Below are 14856 nucleotides of genomic sequence, written 5' to 3' on the forward strand. Positions count from 1 at the left end.
ACGTGCTGCGCCAATCCAAAGCCAGGAGCCAGGTGCTTCCTCCTGGTCTCCCATGCGGGTGCAGGGCCCAAGCACTTGGGCCATCCTCCACTGCCCTCCCGGGCCATAGCAGAGAGCTGGACTGGAAGAGGAGCAACCAGGACTAGAACCCGGCGCCTATATGGGATGCCAGCACCGCATGCAGAGGATTAGCCAAGTGAGCCACAGTGCCGGCCCCTCTACTTTTTTTTTTTTAAGATTTTTATTTATTTATTTGAGAGGTAGAGTTACAGACAGTGAGAAGAGAGAGAGAGAGAGAGAGAAAGGTCTTCTGTCCGCTGGTTCACCCCCCAGGTGGCTGCAACAGCCGGAGCTGTGCTGATCTGAAGCCAGGAGCCAGGTGCTTCCTCCTGGTCTCCCATGCAGGTGCAGGGGCCCAAGGATTTGGGCCATCCTCTACTGCACTCCCAGGCCACAGCAGAGAGCTGGGTTGGAAGAGGAGCAGCTGGGACTGGAACCCGGTGTCCATATGGGATGCTGGCGCCACAGGCGGAGGATTAACCTAGTGTGCCACAGCGCTGGCCCCTATTTCCTCCTTTTTAAAGCCAGTTATTGCAGTCTTCAATTTCAAATGATGCTGTTTTCTACTCTTCTGTTCATAAAAGCATTTTTAAAACAACATACAGAAAGTTCAAACACACATCATAGGTTTTTTTTTTTTTTAGGTTAAAATAAAGAACAGATTTTTCTGGAAAGCATAGAAATTTCCTATATTATTATTATTTCTTTTGGATAGGATGTGTGTGGGGGCAGGTAAGTTTTGCAGGAGGGTATAAAGAAAATCAAAGAGCTCTGGAGGGGATACCATACAAGAGAAACTTGCAGAATAATAATGTGTGTTGGAAACAACTCTCTTTGAAATTAATAATAGGGAAACTCATCCTAGCTCCCCACACCAGGGGCGTGGCTACTCTGCCCTGAGAAGGAATTATGTTCAAGCGAGCACTCGCATCCTCTGCCCCCGGCTCCCTGCCCCCTGTCCCCCGTCCCCAGCCAATACTAGACATCAGCTGCTCCACCTTCTGCTGGCTCCTACAACACAAGCTCTGTCCTGCCTTGGGGCCCTTGTCCTTGCCTGGAAAGCTACGGCCCCATCCCCTCCCGTGGCTCTTTCTGCGTTTGAATTCTCCGTTAAATGATGTCTCCTCAGTAGGAACCTTTCAGCCCCTTCCTCTGGGAGGTGAGCTCCATGTCTGTCTTTCACTAGAGCGTCATTCCCAATGCTTAAAACATTGCCTGGGCACATAGTAGGTGCTACGGAGATATTTATGGCATGAAAGGACTACTCATTGCTTAATATTTGGTTCATGACCCTGAAAGGACCTCTGCTCTGGAGTGGGTGCTGTGAGGACAGCCAGGAAGTCCCACATCACATATCCACATGTATTTTTTTTAAAGATTTATATATTTTACTTGAAAGTCAAAGTTACACAGAGAGAGGAGAGGCAGAGAGAGAGAGTCTTCCATCCGATGGTTCACTCCCCAGTTGGCTGCAATGGCTGGAGCTGAGCCAATCCGAAGCCAGGAGCCAGGAGCTTCTTCTGGGTCTCCCACACAGGTGCAGGGGCCCAAGAACTTGGGCCATCTTGTACTGCTTTCCCAGGCCACAGCAGAGAGCTGGACAGGAAGTGGAGCAGCCAGGTCTCAAACTGGCACCCATATGTGATGCCAGCACTTCAGGCCAGGGCGTTAACCCACTGCGCCACAGCACTGGCCCCTCAACATGGATTAAACTAAGAGAATCCATGCAAACTTCCTGGCTGGCTCCTGCTATAGCCACTAGTATTCTTTTTTTTTTAATTTTTTTTTATTTTATTTTTTAAATTTTTGACAGGCAGAGTGGACAGTGAGAGAGAGACAGAGAGAAAGGTCTTCCTTTGCCGTTGGTTCAACCTCCAATGGCCGCCACGGTAGCACGCTGCAGCCAGTGCACCGCGCTGATCTGATGGCAGGAGCCAGGTGCTTCTCCTGGTCTCCCATGGGGTGCAGGGCCCAAGCACTTGGGCCATCCTCCACTGCGCTCCCTGGCCACAGCAGAGAGCTGGCCTGGAAGAGGGGCAACCGGGACAGGATCGGTGCCCCGACCGGGACTAGAACCCGGTGTGCCGGCGCTGCAAGGCGGAGGATTAGCCTAGTGAGCCGCGGCGCCGGCCTGCCACTGGTATTCTAACAAATGTGTGAAAGCAATTTGATGTTCAAGCATTGGCCCAACGGGTTGGGACAAATGCTAATTGAGAGGCAAAATGTACCCCTGTCTGCAAGGGGAATGGTTGAGATATTACTGCTTTGGTATAAAATGGAAGCAAAAAGGAAGATTAGGTCCAAATAATGACCCATAGAAAACCGCGTGCTGGTGGGGAGCTGACAGGGCAAGCTACCTCTCCGTGCGAGTCTGGCTGGTGGTCATCACTCATGGCAGGGAGGAGAGGAGACTGCTAGGAAGTACAACGCTCACAGTCATAGTAGAATCACACTGGTGACTTGCAAATTACACTCTAAACCAGAAACCAATTGTAACGATGACTGTGGACTGCTGAGAAACAGGACCGACCCAACAATTGTACACCTGGCTGAGCCAGCATCAGCTAGAGCAGAGGAGTAACGTGTTTTGGACAGGTAAGGATTTAGGGTATTGCAATCCTTGTCACTCATCCAAGGAAAATCATGGAATGTATTCTAACCAAACGATCAATCAGATTATGGAGCTCACGGTTTGGAAAAAAAAAAAAGAGTACAGGAAACAAGGGTAGTTATATCAAAGGGGGAGAGGGGGAGATACTGACAATATGACTAAAAGAATCTAAAATGTTGAGAGCCTTTCTAGTTAGAAAAGGGAATTCCTAATAGAACAAAGTTCCAAAACTACTTAGCGTCAAAGTTGTGTGTGTGCCTGGGTATGTGTGTGTTCACATGTGTGTGTGTGCGCGCGCGTGCACATGTGTGTGTGTGCACCAGAGCATATGCAAGGAGCAGAGAGGGAAATACAAAATTGAATGGGAAATGAAAAATCTCAAGGAAGAGAAGAATGGGAGAAGTAAAAGAAGCTGGCAGCATAGGGACTGTGTGATTTTTACCTATTGGTAGAGAAATACAAATTTAATAATAACTATGAGTGATAAAAAATAGCATATTTTAAAAATTAACAGTGGAGGAAAAATGCAGAAAATCAGAGAAAGCAAAGCCAAAAGAAGCAAAATGAAAAACAGTGAAAAATATAGAAAATATAAAACCAGGTAAGTAAAACATCACAATTATAATGTACTAAATCCATTTATCAAAAGACAAAGATTGGAGCCGGCACTGTGGCGTAGTAGGCTAAGCCTCTGCCTGTGGCGCTGGCATCCCTTATGGACGCTGGTTCAATTCCCAGTTGTTCTACTTCCAATCCAGCTCTCTACTAGTTGCCTGGGAAGGCAGTGGAAGATGGCCAAAGTCCTTGGACCTCTGCACACATGTGGGAGACCTGGAGGAAGCTCTTGTCTCCTGACTTTGGATCGGCCTGGCCCTGGCCATTGTGGCCATCTGGGGAGTGGACCAGCAGATGGAAGACCTCTCTCTGTGTCTGTAACTCTGCCTCTCAAATAAAAAATAAATAGATATTGAAAAAAAAGACAAAGATTGTCATATTAATTATAATATAAAATTCAGGTAGAATGCATTTCTAGAAATATATTATGTATTTTGTATGCATGTATTTTTGTTTAAAAAGTGATAAAGACTGGGCATTAAGGACAGGCAAGGACATCCTAAAAAGAAAGAAAAAGAAAAATGAATGAGCGTGAATGGCAGCATTTATATCATTTGAAATCCAATTCTAGGCCCACAGCCAGGGCACAGAGGAAGAACATGTAACAAGGAAAAGTTAGCCAATTGGGGAAGCTCTGTATAAGTCACAAATCTTGATAGGATATATATATATATATATATATATATATAGGATATATATATATATAGGTGTGGATATATATGTGTGTGTATAAAGCAAAAATCTCAGAAACAAGGGGAGAAATTGACAAAAAAAGTTCATTGTAGAACAGTTTTAATATTCTTTCAGAATTTGGCAGTTCAAGTATACAAGACAATGATATAAGGGATTTAAAATATATAACAAACAAAAATTTTCTCTTATATTCGCTTAACACAAAGACATCATAATCTTGATTAATAGTATTAGAGAAAACTTTGAGTAAATTTTCAAAGCAGAGATTTTTTTCCTTCAATTATTTCAAAAATAAGCCAACAATAAAATTTTCAAATCCTCTAATTATTGAGAAATTAAGAAATCCCTCCCACATAATTCTTCCTTCTTAGAGAGATCAAAATTGAAACCGCAAATTAAGGATCCAAAAGGGAAAAGAAGAAAATATTACATTAAAACCTTTTGGATATAGCTAAAGCTGTGTTCAGGGGAATATTTGTAGCCTTAAATAATTTTATTGCTTAAAAATGAAACACAACAAAATATACAAACTCATGACTATCACAATGCATTTGAAACAATTTCCATCTTATTTTTCCTTGATTATTAAGAGAACGACTAGGCAGGCCCCAGTGCTTCCACTGATTTTGAGATTTTCTTCACTTGAATTATTTTCCTCTTTCATTTCTTACCTTTGTCAATGTTACAGTGAGAACGGATAAAGCGCTCAAGAATTTGTCTGTCTGCAAAACAGGATGACAATTTCCATATGAGTATTTAAATGCTAAACAGGAAAATTCTGAGGAGGTGGAGAATATGATAATATAGTACTATATAAACAGATTTGATAAGAAGTCAAATATTATCAAAGGATGTTTTGTCTAAGAGGCAGTTTCACAATTACTGACAAGTAAACTTAATTTTCAAAAGAGCAGTAGTCTCACTGAGAACAATGTGGATCTGAGAACCAAGCAGACACGGCTTCAATTCTGTGCTGGCGTGGGTTAACAGGCCACTGAACCCCTCCACTTCTTCAACTGTTCACGTTGGAAGTCAGTTCCCAGTCCTTACCTTGCATGGTTGTTGGAATGGACCAGGGAAGGATGCTCTGTGTGAAGCACCTGGACAGAACTAACCCATCGAAGACGCTCAATAAATAGTAGCTTTATCCTTTTGTTACTGGTGCCCAGTAGTAGACAATAGTGATAAACAATATTATTCCAAAATTTTCATGGGATATTTTTCCATCCAAAAACATTGTTCAGTTTTGTTTTTCTTTTTTATTCTTTTTTAATTTATTGGAAAGGTAGAGTGAGAGAGAGAGAGTGACAGAGAGAAAGAGAGAGAGAGGGAGAGAGAGATTTTCCCATCTGTTGGTTTACTCCCCCAAATATCTGTAAGAGCTAGGGTTGGGACATGCTGAAGCAAGGATCCAGGAACTCCATCCATGTCTCCCATGTGGGTGACAGAGACCCAGTACTTGGGCCGTCATCTGCTGCCTCCCAGGGTGCACATTGCAGGAAGCTGGACTCAGGAGCCAAGCAGTCAGGGCTCTACCCAGCACTCCAATATGAAATGCAGGTGTCCCAAGCTGTAACTTAACCTGTTGTACCATAGCGCTTGCTGGGCTTTGCTATTCTTGAATTATTTGCCTCTGAAAAGATCCTGGCCTCCATCTCTTCAGCTGTAGAATGGAGGACTTACCTGATTCTGAACATTTACAAGGGCTCCTCAAAAGTTCATGGAAAATGCATGTTATGGAAAAGATATGCATGGATTTCAAAATATTTTTGTAACAAAATACACATCTTTTAATTCCAGTTTTTTTCACAAACATGTTGATCCCCTAATCCTAATTACTTGTATATATTTGTTTCATGGCACAGAGTGGAACTGTTGTAAAACTTTGCTCACTCCTAGAAACTGTCATCTGTACAGCCCAAAGCAGAAAGAAATAAATGCAAGTGATAACACATTACTATGCACAATGTTTATGTCATTCTGCTCCATGTCACAAATGCCAGGTGAGGCTAATAGAGCAGGTGTGTGTGTATGTATGCATGGACACGTGCGTCCCAGTTTTCTCTCATTGTATTTGCATTTATTTGTTTTTACAGTGCCATGTTTAATCTTGTGTTGTTAAAAAGATTTCTTTTTTAAAAATTTTATTTATTTGAGACATATAGACAGATATCCAGAGAAAGATGGAGAGCTCTGAGTCCACTGGTTCACTCCCAATGCCGGTTATGCCTAGGGCTGGACTAAGGCCAACGCTGGGAGCCAGGAGCTCTAGGCCTCCCATGTGGGAGACAGAGACCCAACTAGTCAAGCCATCACCTCTGCCTTCCAGGGTTTGCACTGGCAGGAAGACTGGAGTCAGGAGCTGGAGATCAACCACAGGTACTCTCAAGTGAGACATGGGCATCTTAACCTGTGTCATAATTGTTAGGCCAGACAATCACAGCCTGTGTTTAATTTTGAACCATCCCTACCCTACTCCATATCTTTGTGGAGCCCAGCATTTTTAATTGAGGTATACTTTTCAAACAGTAAAACGCATGGATCTTATGTGATAGGTTGGTGAACTGGAACATGCGTACCTGTCGTCCACACCCATACGCACAATGATACAAGTCATTTCCACCATCCCAGGAGACCCTTCCAGCTGCTTCCCAGCCAACATCTCCTGCCCCAAGACAACACCTCCTGTGCTGAGTTCTTTCATCACAGCTGAAAGTTTTGCCTGCACAGACTTCAAATAAATGAAATCACACGGAAGGCATCCTTCGGTGTCTGGCTTCTCTCATTCAGCATAATGCCTTTGAAGTTCAGACATTTGTTGTAGTCATCCACCACTGGTTTCTCCGTGTTATCGAGCAACATTTCACTATGTGAATATATCCCAGCTCATGTAATCCTCTCTTCCTGTTGATAGAGATTTGGGTTGTGGCTCGTTTGGGGCTCTTAAGAATAAAGTGGTTACACATATTCTTGTACAAGTCCTTTTGTGGACGCACATTTACTTTTCTCTTGGGAAAATACCCAGAAGCAGAATTCTGAGTTGTAGAGCAGGTTCATGTTTAACTCTACAAGAGACCGCCAGACTTGTTTCCAAAGGGATCATACTCTTCGATATTCCCCAGCAGCAGTATCTGGGAACAAGACTTGCTATTGCCAACAGTTGCTATTGTTGACCCTTTTTCGTTTAAGCAGCATCTCTATTTTACACCCTATGTTAAATATTTTATTTTAAAATAAGAAAAAAAATTTTCCCTTCTGATGTCAATGATAGGTAAGCCAGATGAATCACATTGGGCATGTAATAGGAAAAAGGTGAGATTGTGTCCAATTTAATGTCAACTTAAATGACTGTTCAACAAGGCTGCCACCTGTAGTTCAAATGCTACCCATGTTTGCTACATGCAGACACAGATAGTGTCCGCATGATTTGTTTATGCTGTTCCCTCTGCTGGCAATGGCCTTGCCTCCCCTTGTCAAACAGATCCCTCTTTGAGACATGGAGGACATCTCTCTGGGCAGCCTTCCCTCAGCCCAAGCCAACCCAAAGAGCTGGAAATGGCCCTCGCAGGCCTCTCGTTCACCCAAAGCTTATCTCCAGCACTGCACCAATGACACTGTAACTCTGCCACACCCAGCAATGAGTTCCCAGGGAAGATGGGTTTGTTTTTTGCTTACCGTTGACTCAAGTGAACATGATAGGTATTCAATCAGTGAATTTAATGAGTGGGTGAGTAAATGCATTCTTTAAAAAAACCTTTTAAACATATATTTGAGAGGCAGAGAGAGAGATAGAGAGAGACAGAGAGAGAAAGAGAGAAAGGGATCCTGCCTGCTGGTTCACTCACCAAATGCCTACAACAGCCAGGGCTGGGCTGAGTAGACATTGGGAGAGGAGAGCTCAGTCTGGGTCTCCAACACAGGTCGCAGGGACTCAACGACTTGAGCCATCACCTGCTGCTTCCCAAGCTCCGCACTGGCAGGAAGCTGGAGTTGGGAGCTGGAGCTGGAGCTGTGAATGGAATCTAGATACTGTGACATGGATGTGAACATCCTAACCATGAGACCAAACACCTCCCCAGTAAACGCATTCCTACTATTGAGTCTCAGGCCAGGAAGAAGTGCCTTCTAGACAGCTGCACTCACAGGAGGTTTCAGTTGGAGGAAGATTGGGGGGGGGGGGGGATCCTAGCTGAAAAAGCTCACAGAGGCTGGTGCTCAATAGGCTAATCCACCTTGCGGCGCCGGCACACCAGGTTCTAGTCCCTGTCAGGGCGCCAGATTCTGTCCTGGTTGCCCCTCTTCCAAGCCAGCTCTCTGCTGTGGCCAGGGAGTGCAGTGGAGGATGGCCCAAGTCCTTGGGCCCTGCACCTGCATGGGAGACCAGAATAAGCACCTGGCTCCTGCCTTCGGATCAGCACGGTGTGCCAGCCACAGCACGTCGGCCGTGGTGGCCATTGGAGGTTGAACCAACGGCAAAAGGAAGACCTTTCTGTCTCTCTCTCTCACTGTCCACTCCGCCTGTCAAAAAAAAAAAAAAAAAAAACCCTCACAGAAAACCAAAGTTCAAGTAGTTTTCTCTCTCAGCTGTAAAGAAAGGTGGGTCACTACCCATGGATAATAATGACTGAAGAGTTAAGCTTTTGGTGGTCTGAATCATATTTGGGAAATAATTCTGGAAGTAGAACAGCTACTAAAGATATGTAGTTCAGTCCCTCCAGTTATAAATAAAGACACTCGATACAGGGTGTGAATTCCTTATCCTATCTGCTTGGGACCAGAAGTGTTTTGGATTTTGAATGCTTTCAGATATTTTAATATTTGCACATACACAATGGGACACCTTAGGGATGGGACCCAAGTCTAAACACAAAAATTCATGGATGTTTTGTACGTCCCTGATACACATAGCCTGAAGCTGATTTTATATATTTTTGGTGCACCTGTGTTTTGACTGTGACTCAAGGGCAGGTGTGGAACTTTTTCACTTGTGGCATCATTCAGTGCTCAAAAAGATTCAGATTTTGGAGTATTGTGGATTTCAGAGGTTCAGACAGAGGATGCTCAACCTGTACCAAACACTGGTACCACACACACGGGTAGTGGGAGCAGAAGGTTCTCCTTTAGCTGTTCTCCCCTCCTTGCCTTTTGTCTTTCTGGAGTTTCCTCCATTCCATCACACCCTGAAGCCTCTCCAGGCTATTTCTCCATCCTGACTTAGGCCACTGCCTTAAGGAGAAGGCTGATCCTCTCTCTCTTTCTCTCTCTCAAGTTCTGGTCCTGGGCTCTTACTCCCCCAGGGCCTCCTACCCTCGGAAAATGACTGAAACTGAGACCATATTAACTCAGCCTATGCCATAGGTCCCTTATTCTCCTCATACTTGCTCAGCCCTGCTGCCAAAGAGCTCTGCTGAGAGATTCCCCAGGTGAAGAGCATTAGTGTCATCCCTAACACTGGCAAATGACAGAGGCATAGGGAATTCAAAGAGAACTTCCCACTGGCAAGTCAGCCCCCAGAATAGCAGCACTGATGAGGGAGCCAACTAGAGCACGGCTAGGAAAGAGAAGCTAATCCCAGGGAAAGCAGGTCTTACACAGTCACCAGTCCAGGACAGTCCAGAAGAGCAAAGGGACATGAGCCTGAGGTACCTGCCTCCAGTGCAGTGCTAAGATAACCAGGAAATCCAGAGCTAAGCAGGCAAGAATCCAAGTCCATCCTCAGTTCACCTTGTTGGCTCGGAGGGCACATCTCACGGTCTGGGAGGAACCCAGCCTGGGTGGACAGAGCGTGTTACTGGAAGGGTCAGCTTGTCCTGAGGATTGTGGAAGGTCACAGAGGTGCAGGTGGAGCAGAGGCTGCCAGAGCACCCATTGAGGAGTCCCCAGTTCACCTGTAGGGGATGCCACCAGGGCTCCAATTACACAGGACACGACTACAGGAGACCAGGTGTTCTGCAGCCACCGGGGTCCATGCAGGCCAGCCAGTGATAGGCACACCTACACGGCAGTCTCTGGGCAGATGGCAGCACCTGCTTAAGGAAGGCAGAAGCCGTCTTTCTGTGGGGTCCAACGACAGGACTACTGAAGACGGAAAGGGCTCCCTGGTTTTCATACATGTACCAACGCTGGGGCAAGGCAGCCTGAGCAGGTGCTGAGCCTCCGCTCTGCCTTTCGGGAGGATGGGGCTGGCAGACATCCCAAGGAGCATCTTGATTTCCCCTTGACGTGTCCACCTGGCTCACAGATGTCTTTTGAGAGGAGAGGGGCTCGAAGGAGAAAACACAAACTTCTGCCTGCCTATGAGGTGAAACACCTGCTGCTTGTACTTTCCTACAGTCCATCATTTAAGCTTTTCCAAAGGTGGGATATATATCTTTTCCTCCTAACACACACACACACACACACCCCTCCATTTCAGGCTCACCTACAGTGCAGTTTGTTTGAGACAGGACATCCCAGACAAAAGGGTTTCAGTGAGGACCACAGAGGAGAAAGGTCTTCTCACTGTGGCTGGAAACAAGTAGAGAAACAACTGGGGACTTGAGAGAGGCAGGTGGGAGGCGAGGGCAGTCAGAGGGCTCTGGGGGCCGTCCTATTCTTACACCTCATCTTGGCAGAAAAACCAACTAGAGTTGCCACATGGCCTAGAACACAAGTCTGGGTGTGTGAGATGAGCTGTTGGGTACAGAACAATGAGAACCTCTGCTTATACCAAAAGTTCATGGAAAGTGAAGTCAAAAGATCAGTTTATCTTCATACAAAAATGTTTTCCCACTCTCTGCCTCGTTTTTCTGTAAAACATGTCTGCCATGAGCTTTATGAAGCAGACTCTCCCCACAGCTGCCTCTCGGCACCTCTGCAAGGGGTCACACGCCATCCCTCCTCACTCTGCAGCACACGCTCCACTGTAGAAGCACATATTTCTGTAAACTCATATATTATGTTCACTAGAAAACATACGAACACAGGCCAGCAACGCGGTGCACTGGCGTAGGCCACCGCTTGCAACACCAGCATCCTCTATCAGAACCCCAGTTTAAGTCTCAGCTACCCCACTTCCAAGCCAGCTCCAAGCTAATGTACCTGAGAAAGCAGATGTGGGCTCAAGTATCTGGGCCCCTGTCACCCACACGGGAGCCAGGATGGGTTCCTGGCTCCTGGCTCCTGGCTTTGACGTGGCCCAGTACTGGCTGTTGCAGCCATTTGGGGAGTGAACCACACTCTCTCTCTCTCTCTCTCTTTCTCTCTCTCTCTCTCTCTCCTCTATCTGTAGCTCTGCCTTTTAAATAAATAATCTTTTTTAAAAAGACAGAAGACAAACATACAAACTGTTACAGGAGGAAGAAACAAACATGAGAGGGAGCGGGAAAGGGGAGGGTTGTGGGTGGGAGGGAAGTTATGAGGGGGGGGAAGCCACTGTAATCCATAAGCTGTACTTTGGAAATTTATATTCATTAAATAAAGGTTTAAAAAAAAAGAAACAAACATGAGAAGCAGTATCATCCTGAGAAGGTCACTTACTCTCTTTGAAGGGATGATACATGGAGATTTTTCATGGACCTTAAAAAGTCTGTCCCCAAAAAGTACTGCACCAAACAGGAAATCAAAATTCAACAGAGTAAAGCGAAATTATGAGATAGCACAACGCCTGCGGGAGAAATCATTTAGTGGTAACAGAGAGAAATATGCAGAGCGATTCAACCACAGGCACAAGGAGATGCGAACTGAATGAAAAGCTATGTGATTCCTTTTAAGTATAGAGTAACACAGTCACCGGGGCCTCCTTTAAGAAAGGATTCAAGTTTGCACAACTCGATGGGTTTTTTTAGTCAATATTTTTCTTCTTGGTGGACATTCAACACCAATGCTAGAAATTGGAGCAGTTGGGGCCAGTGTTGTGGTGCAGCTGGTTAAGCCACTACTTTTGATGCCAGCGTCACATAACAGAAAATAGGTTTGAGTCCTGGCTGCTCCATTTCTGATCCAGCTCTCTGCTAATCCACCTGGGAAGGCAGTGGAGGATAGTCCAAGTACTTGGGCCTGATACCTGTGTGGAATTCCAGGTTCCTGGGCTTCAGCCTGGCCCAGCCATGGCCTTTGCAGCCACTTGGGGAGTGAGCCAACAGATAGAAGATCTCCTTTGTTCTGTCTCTCTCCCTCCCTCTCTGTCACCTGCTTTTCAAATAAATGAATAAATAAATCTTAAAAACAAAAAGAAATTGGAGCACTTACTACTCAGTGTCAAGAATTGATCTGTAAGTACACAAACAAGAACTTAAGACCTCTTCTTACCTTTGGAGGAAACACCCTGCAGGTAGTCTTTGATTTGGGATGGAGTAAAGGAGTTTAAAATCATTAGGACGTCCAGGTAGGCCTTCCCATAGTCGCTCTGGTATATGGTCTGCTTCTTGGTGCGCTCCTGATTCCTCATGAAACTGTGCAGCACAGAGGGGACTGCAAAAGACACGGGGCAGCAAGCTACCGGGCTGCCAGCTCAGCTAAGACCTCCTGTCTTGGCTGCGTAGACTTGCGCCTATCAGCCCTGAGTCCGACTGGAGTGTCACCAGCAGGCTTCACGGTACTGCAAACCAAGGTGCCCTGCTCCACAGATGCCTCCAGGATGGCCTGTGCTGAGCAGCCGGCACTCCCGCTGTTGAGAGTGCAAGGGATGGGAGGCAGTGGCTGGAGGGCGAGGTTGACCACCGTGTTCGGAATGGGAGTTCTCCCTCCTCTGCAGGTCAGCGGGCTAGGATGGCAACTGCCACCAGCTGCTTATCTAACACACATCAGCCTTTAGAGAAGCTTCTTTGTCTATCAGGACATCTTCTGGCACACTCAGAGACCTCCCCCGGGACCCGGGCACCTTAGGATGACCCGTTTGGAAGAATGGTGCTACGTGTGCTCCACACTGGAAGTGTGAGATGTAAGCATCCCCAGCTCGCTTGTATTTGATTCTGAATATTGTTCATTTAATATGGGCTCCAATATTTATAGACCCATCATGAAAAATAATAATGAAGATGTGTTATGAAAACCTAACTTCTACAACTTGCTCTGTCTTTGTAAACCTTTATAATACCTTAACCACTATGTCTAGTTCCAAGTGTCCCCTAGAAAGGGGCATTGGTCAAATGGAGGGACCAGACTGGTGAGGGGATTTACTGCTACATCCCTAGGAGAGTATCTGTGGGTGTGGAACTGTCTTAACTGGAAAAGGCAACACATATGCATGTCCTATCAGCGCATTTTGCTAGCATGCGATGGGGTTGGAATTTCAGCTGGGACATCTGACAAGGATTGAGCTGCCTTGGGGGAGGAGGTGCCCTGTGAAGTGCACCAGGGACAGAGTCAGCCCTTGGCAGGATGGGATGGAGGCGGTCCTCAGATAACCCAAGACTCTAGACCAGTGACTTCTTGGCTGCCCTGTCTCCCCACTCTGCTAAACTTCCACTCTGTAATGTCAGTCTCAAGTACGACTTGATCCCAGCTGTGTTCCAGGAGTAAATCAGTCTCAGATGCACACCCAGCTATCTTTTTAACCAGTGCTTGGAGATGACTTAGTAATGGAATTTTTAAAACTTCCATGTTGGAAGAACTAGGACCGAGAACCACAAAGGAACACTCATTTCAATGGCGGGAGCCAAGTCTGGAAAGATTTGCTGGGTGTGCCCTGTGCAGACCCTCCCGGTGAGTAACTGACAAGTCCTCTCTGACTCCTACCCAATCTCTCTCTCTCTCTCTCTCTCTCTCTCTCTCTCTCTCTCTCTCACTTCACAGCAATCATATCCTTCCTTTCATTAGGAAGAAGTCTTCCGTACCCCCACCTCTGCCCTTCCAAGCTGGGGCTCTGCTGGGGTCACAGCACAGGCAATCAATCAGTCCCCTCCTGACAGGCAGGTGTTCCTGGGTTTGAGGTTGGGATCCACAGCCCAGGCTCCGATTCCATTCCAAGATCACGGCTTCCCCCATGCCTGCAGTTCAAACTGGCTGCCAGGGCCCTCTGCATTGAGGAATCATGGAACAAGGCGTGGGTTCTGTGAAATTGGTTCCAGGCTACAGGCATACTTACCTAGACCCTGAGAAGCAATGGGCAGGCTTGAATAGCATCCATATTTGAAGCTAAAATCCTGCAGCTCTGGGATTTTAGCTGGAGTTTGGTAATTCCGTCGAAATTCAGTGTCTAGAGGTCTGGGAATCAACTTTTTCCATCCGAGAGACACTGGAGAACTTTTCTTAACCTTCTGAGCTGGGGTAGGGGTGGAAGCAGAAGGCAATAGTTATTTCCAGCTAGCTGTCCGCTCTGTTGTACTGGTGGCAGCAGCTTCCAACTGCTCACACTAAATCCCACTCTTCTTGTATTTGCAGGTGCAGTTAGTGTACTTTGTGTGTGTGTGTTAACCAAAAACTAAATTTCTGCTTTACCAGGCACAGGAAGAATACACAAATACTTTAAGAGGTGCACAGAAAATTGAATTAGAAGATGAGTTTAGGGGCATGCAGTTAGCAGCTAAGATGCCAGTTAAGAGGCACACATCTCGCATCGGAGTTCCTGGGTTCAGTTCTCGGTTCCGGCTCCTGATTCCAGTGTCCTGTTAATGTGCACCCTAGGAGGCAGCAGTGATAGCTCAGGTAGTCTGGATTCTGCCACCTACATGGGAAACCTGGATTGAGGTCCTGGCTCCCGGCCCTGTCTGTTGTGAGCATTTGGGAAATGAATCAGGGGATTTTTTTTTTCTTTCTCTCAAATAAAAATAAATTTTTATGAAGTTTATTTTTGTGTTAAAAAAAAAGCTCATAAAATGCATATTATGAAAACCATCTGCATGGATTTCAAAATTACTGCAGTAAATTATACAAATCTTATTTTATTTTTAAAGATT

The 14856-nt window shown here is 45.8% G+C and overlaps 1 protein-coding gene across 1 annotated transcript in view; it reads right to left on the bottom strand.

Moving 5' to 3' along the window:
- Positions 1 to 4549: 4549 nt before the first annotated feature.
- The window catches only part of TEX26 (testis expressed 26), a 46375-nt gene continuing 36068 nt past the window's right edge, over positions 4550 to 14856 (bottom strand). The window contains exons 5-7 of the mRNA XM_062195373.1: positions 14046 to 14222; positions 12269 to 12430; positions 4550 to 4701 (exon numbers count right to left, since the gene is read on the bottom strand). Of these exons, the coding sequence (XP_062051357.1) occupies positions 4640 to 4701; positions 12269 to 12430; positions 14046 to 14222 (401 nt within the window). The 3' untranslated portion in view covers positions 4550 to 4639. The remainder of the gene's footprint in view (positions 4702 to 12268; positions 12431 to 14045; positions 14223 to 14856) is intronic.

Source organism: Lepus europaeus, chromosome 6 (genome assembly GCF_033115175.1).
Source record: "Lepus europaeus isolate LE1 chromosome 6, mLepTim1.pri, whole genome shotgun sequence".
In the NCBI taxonomy this organism is placed as follows: domain Eukaryota; kingdom Metazoa; phylum Chordata; class Mammalia; order Lagomorpha; family Leporidae; genus Lepus; species Lepus europaeus.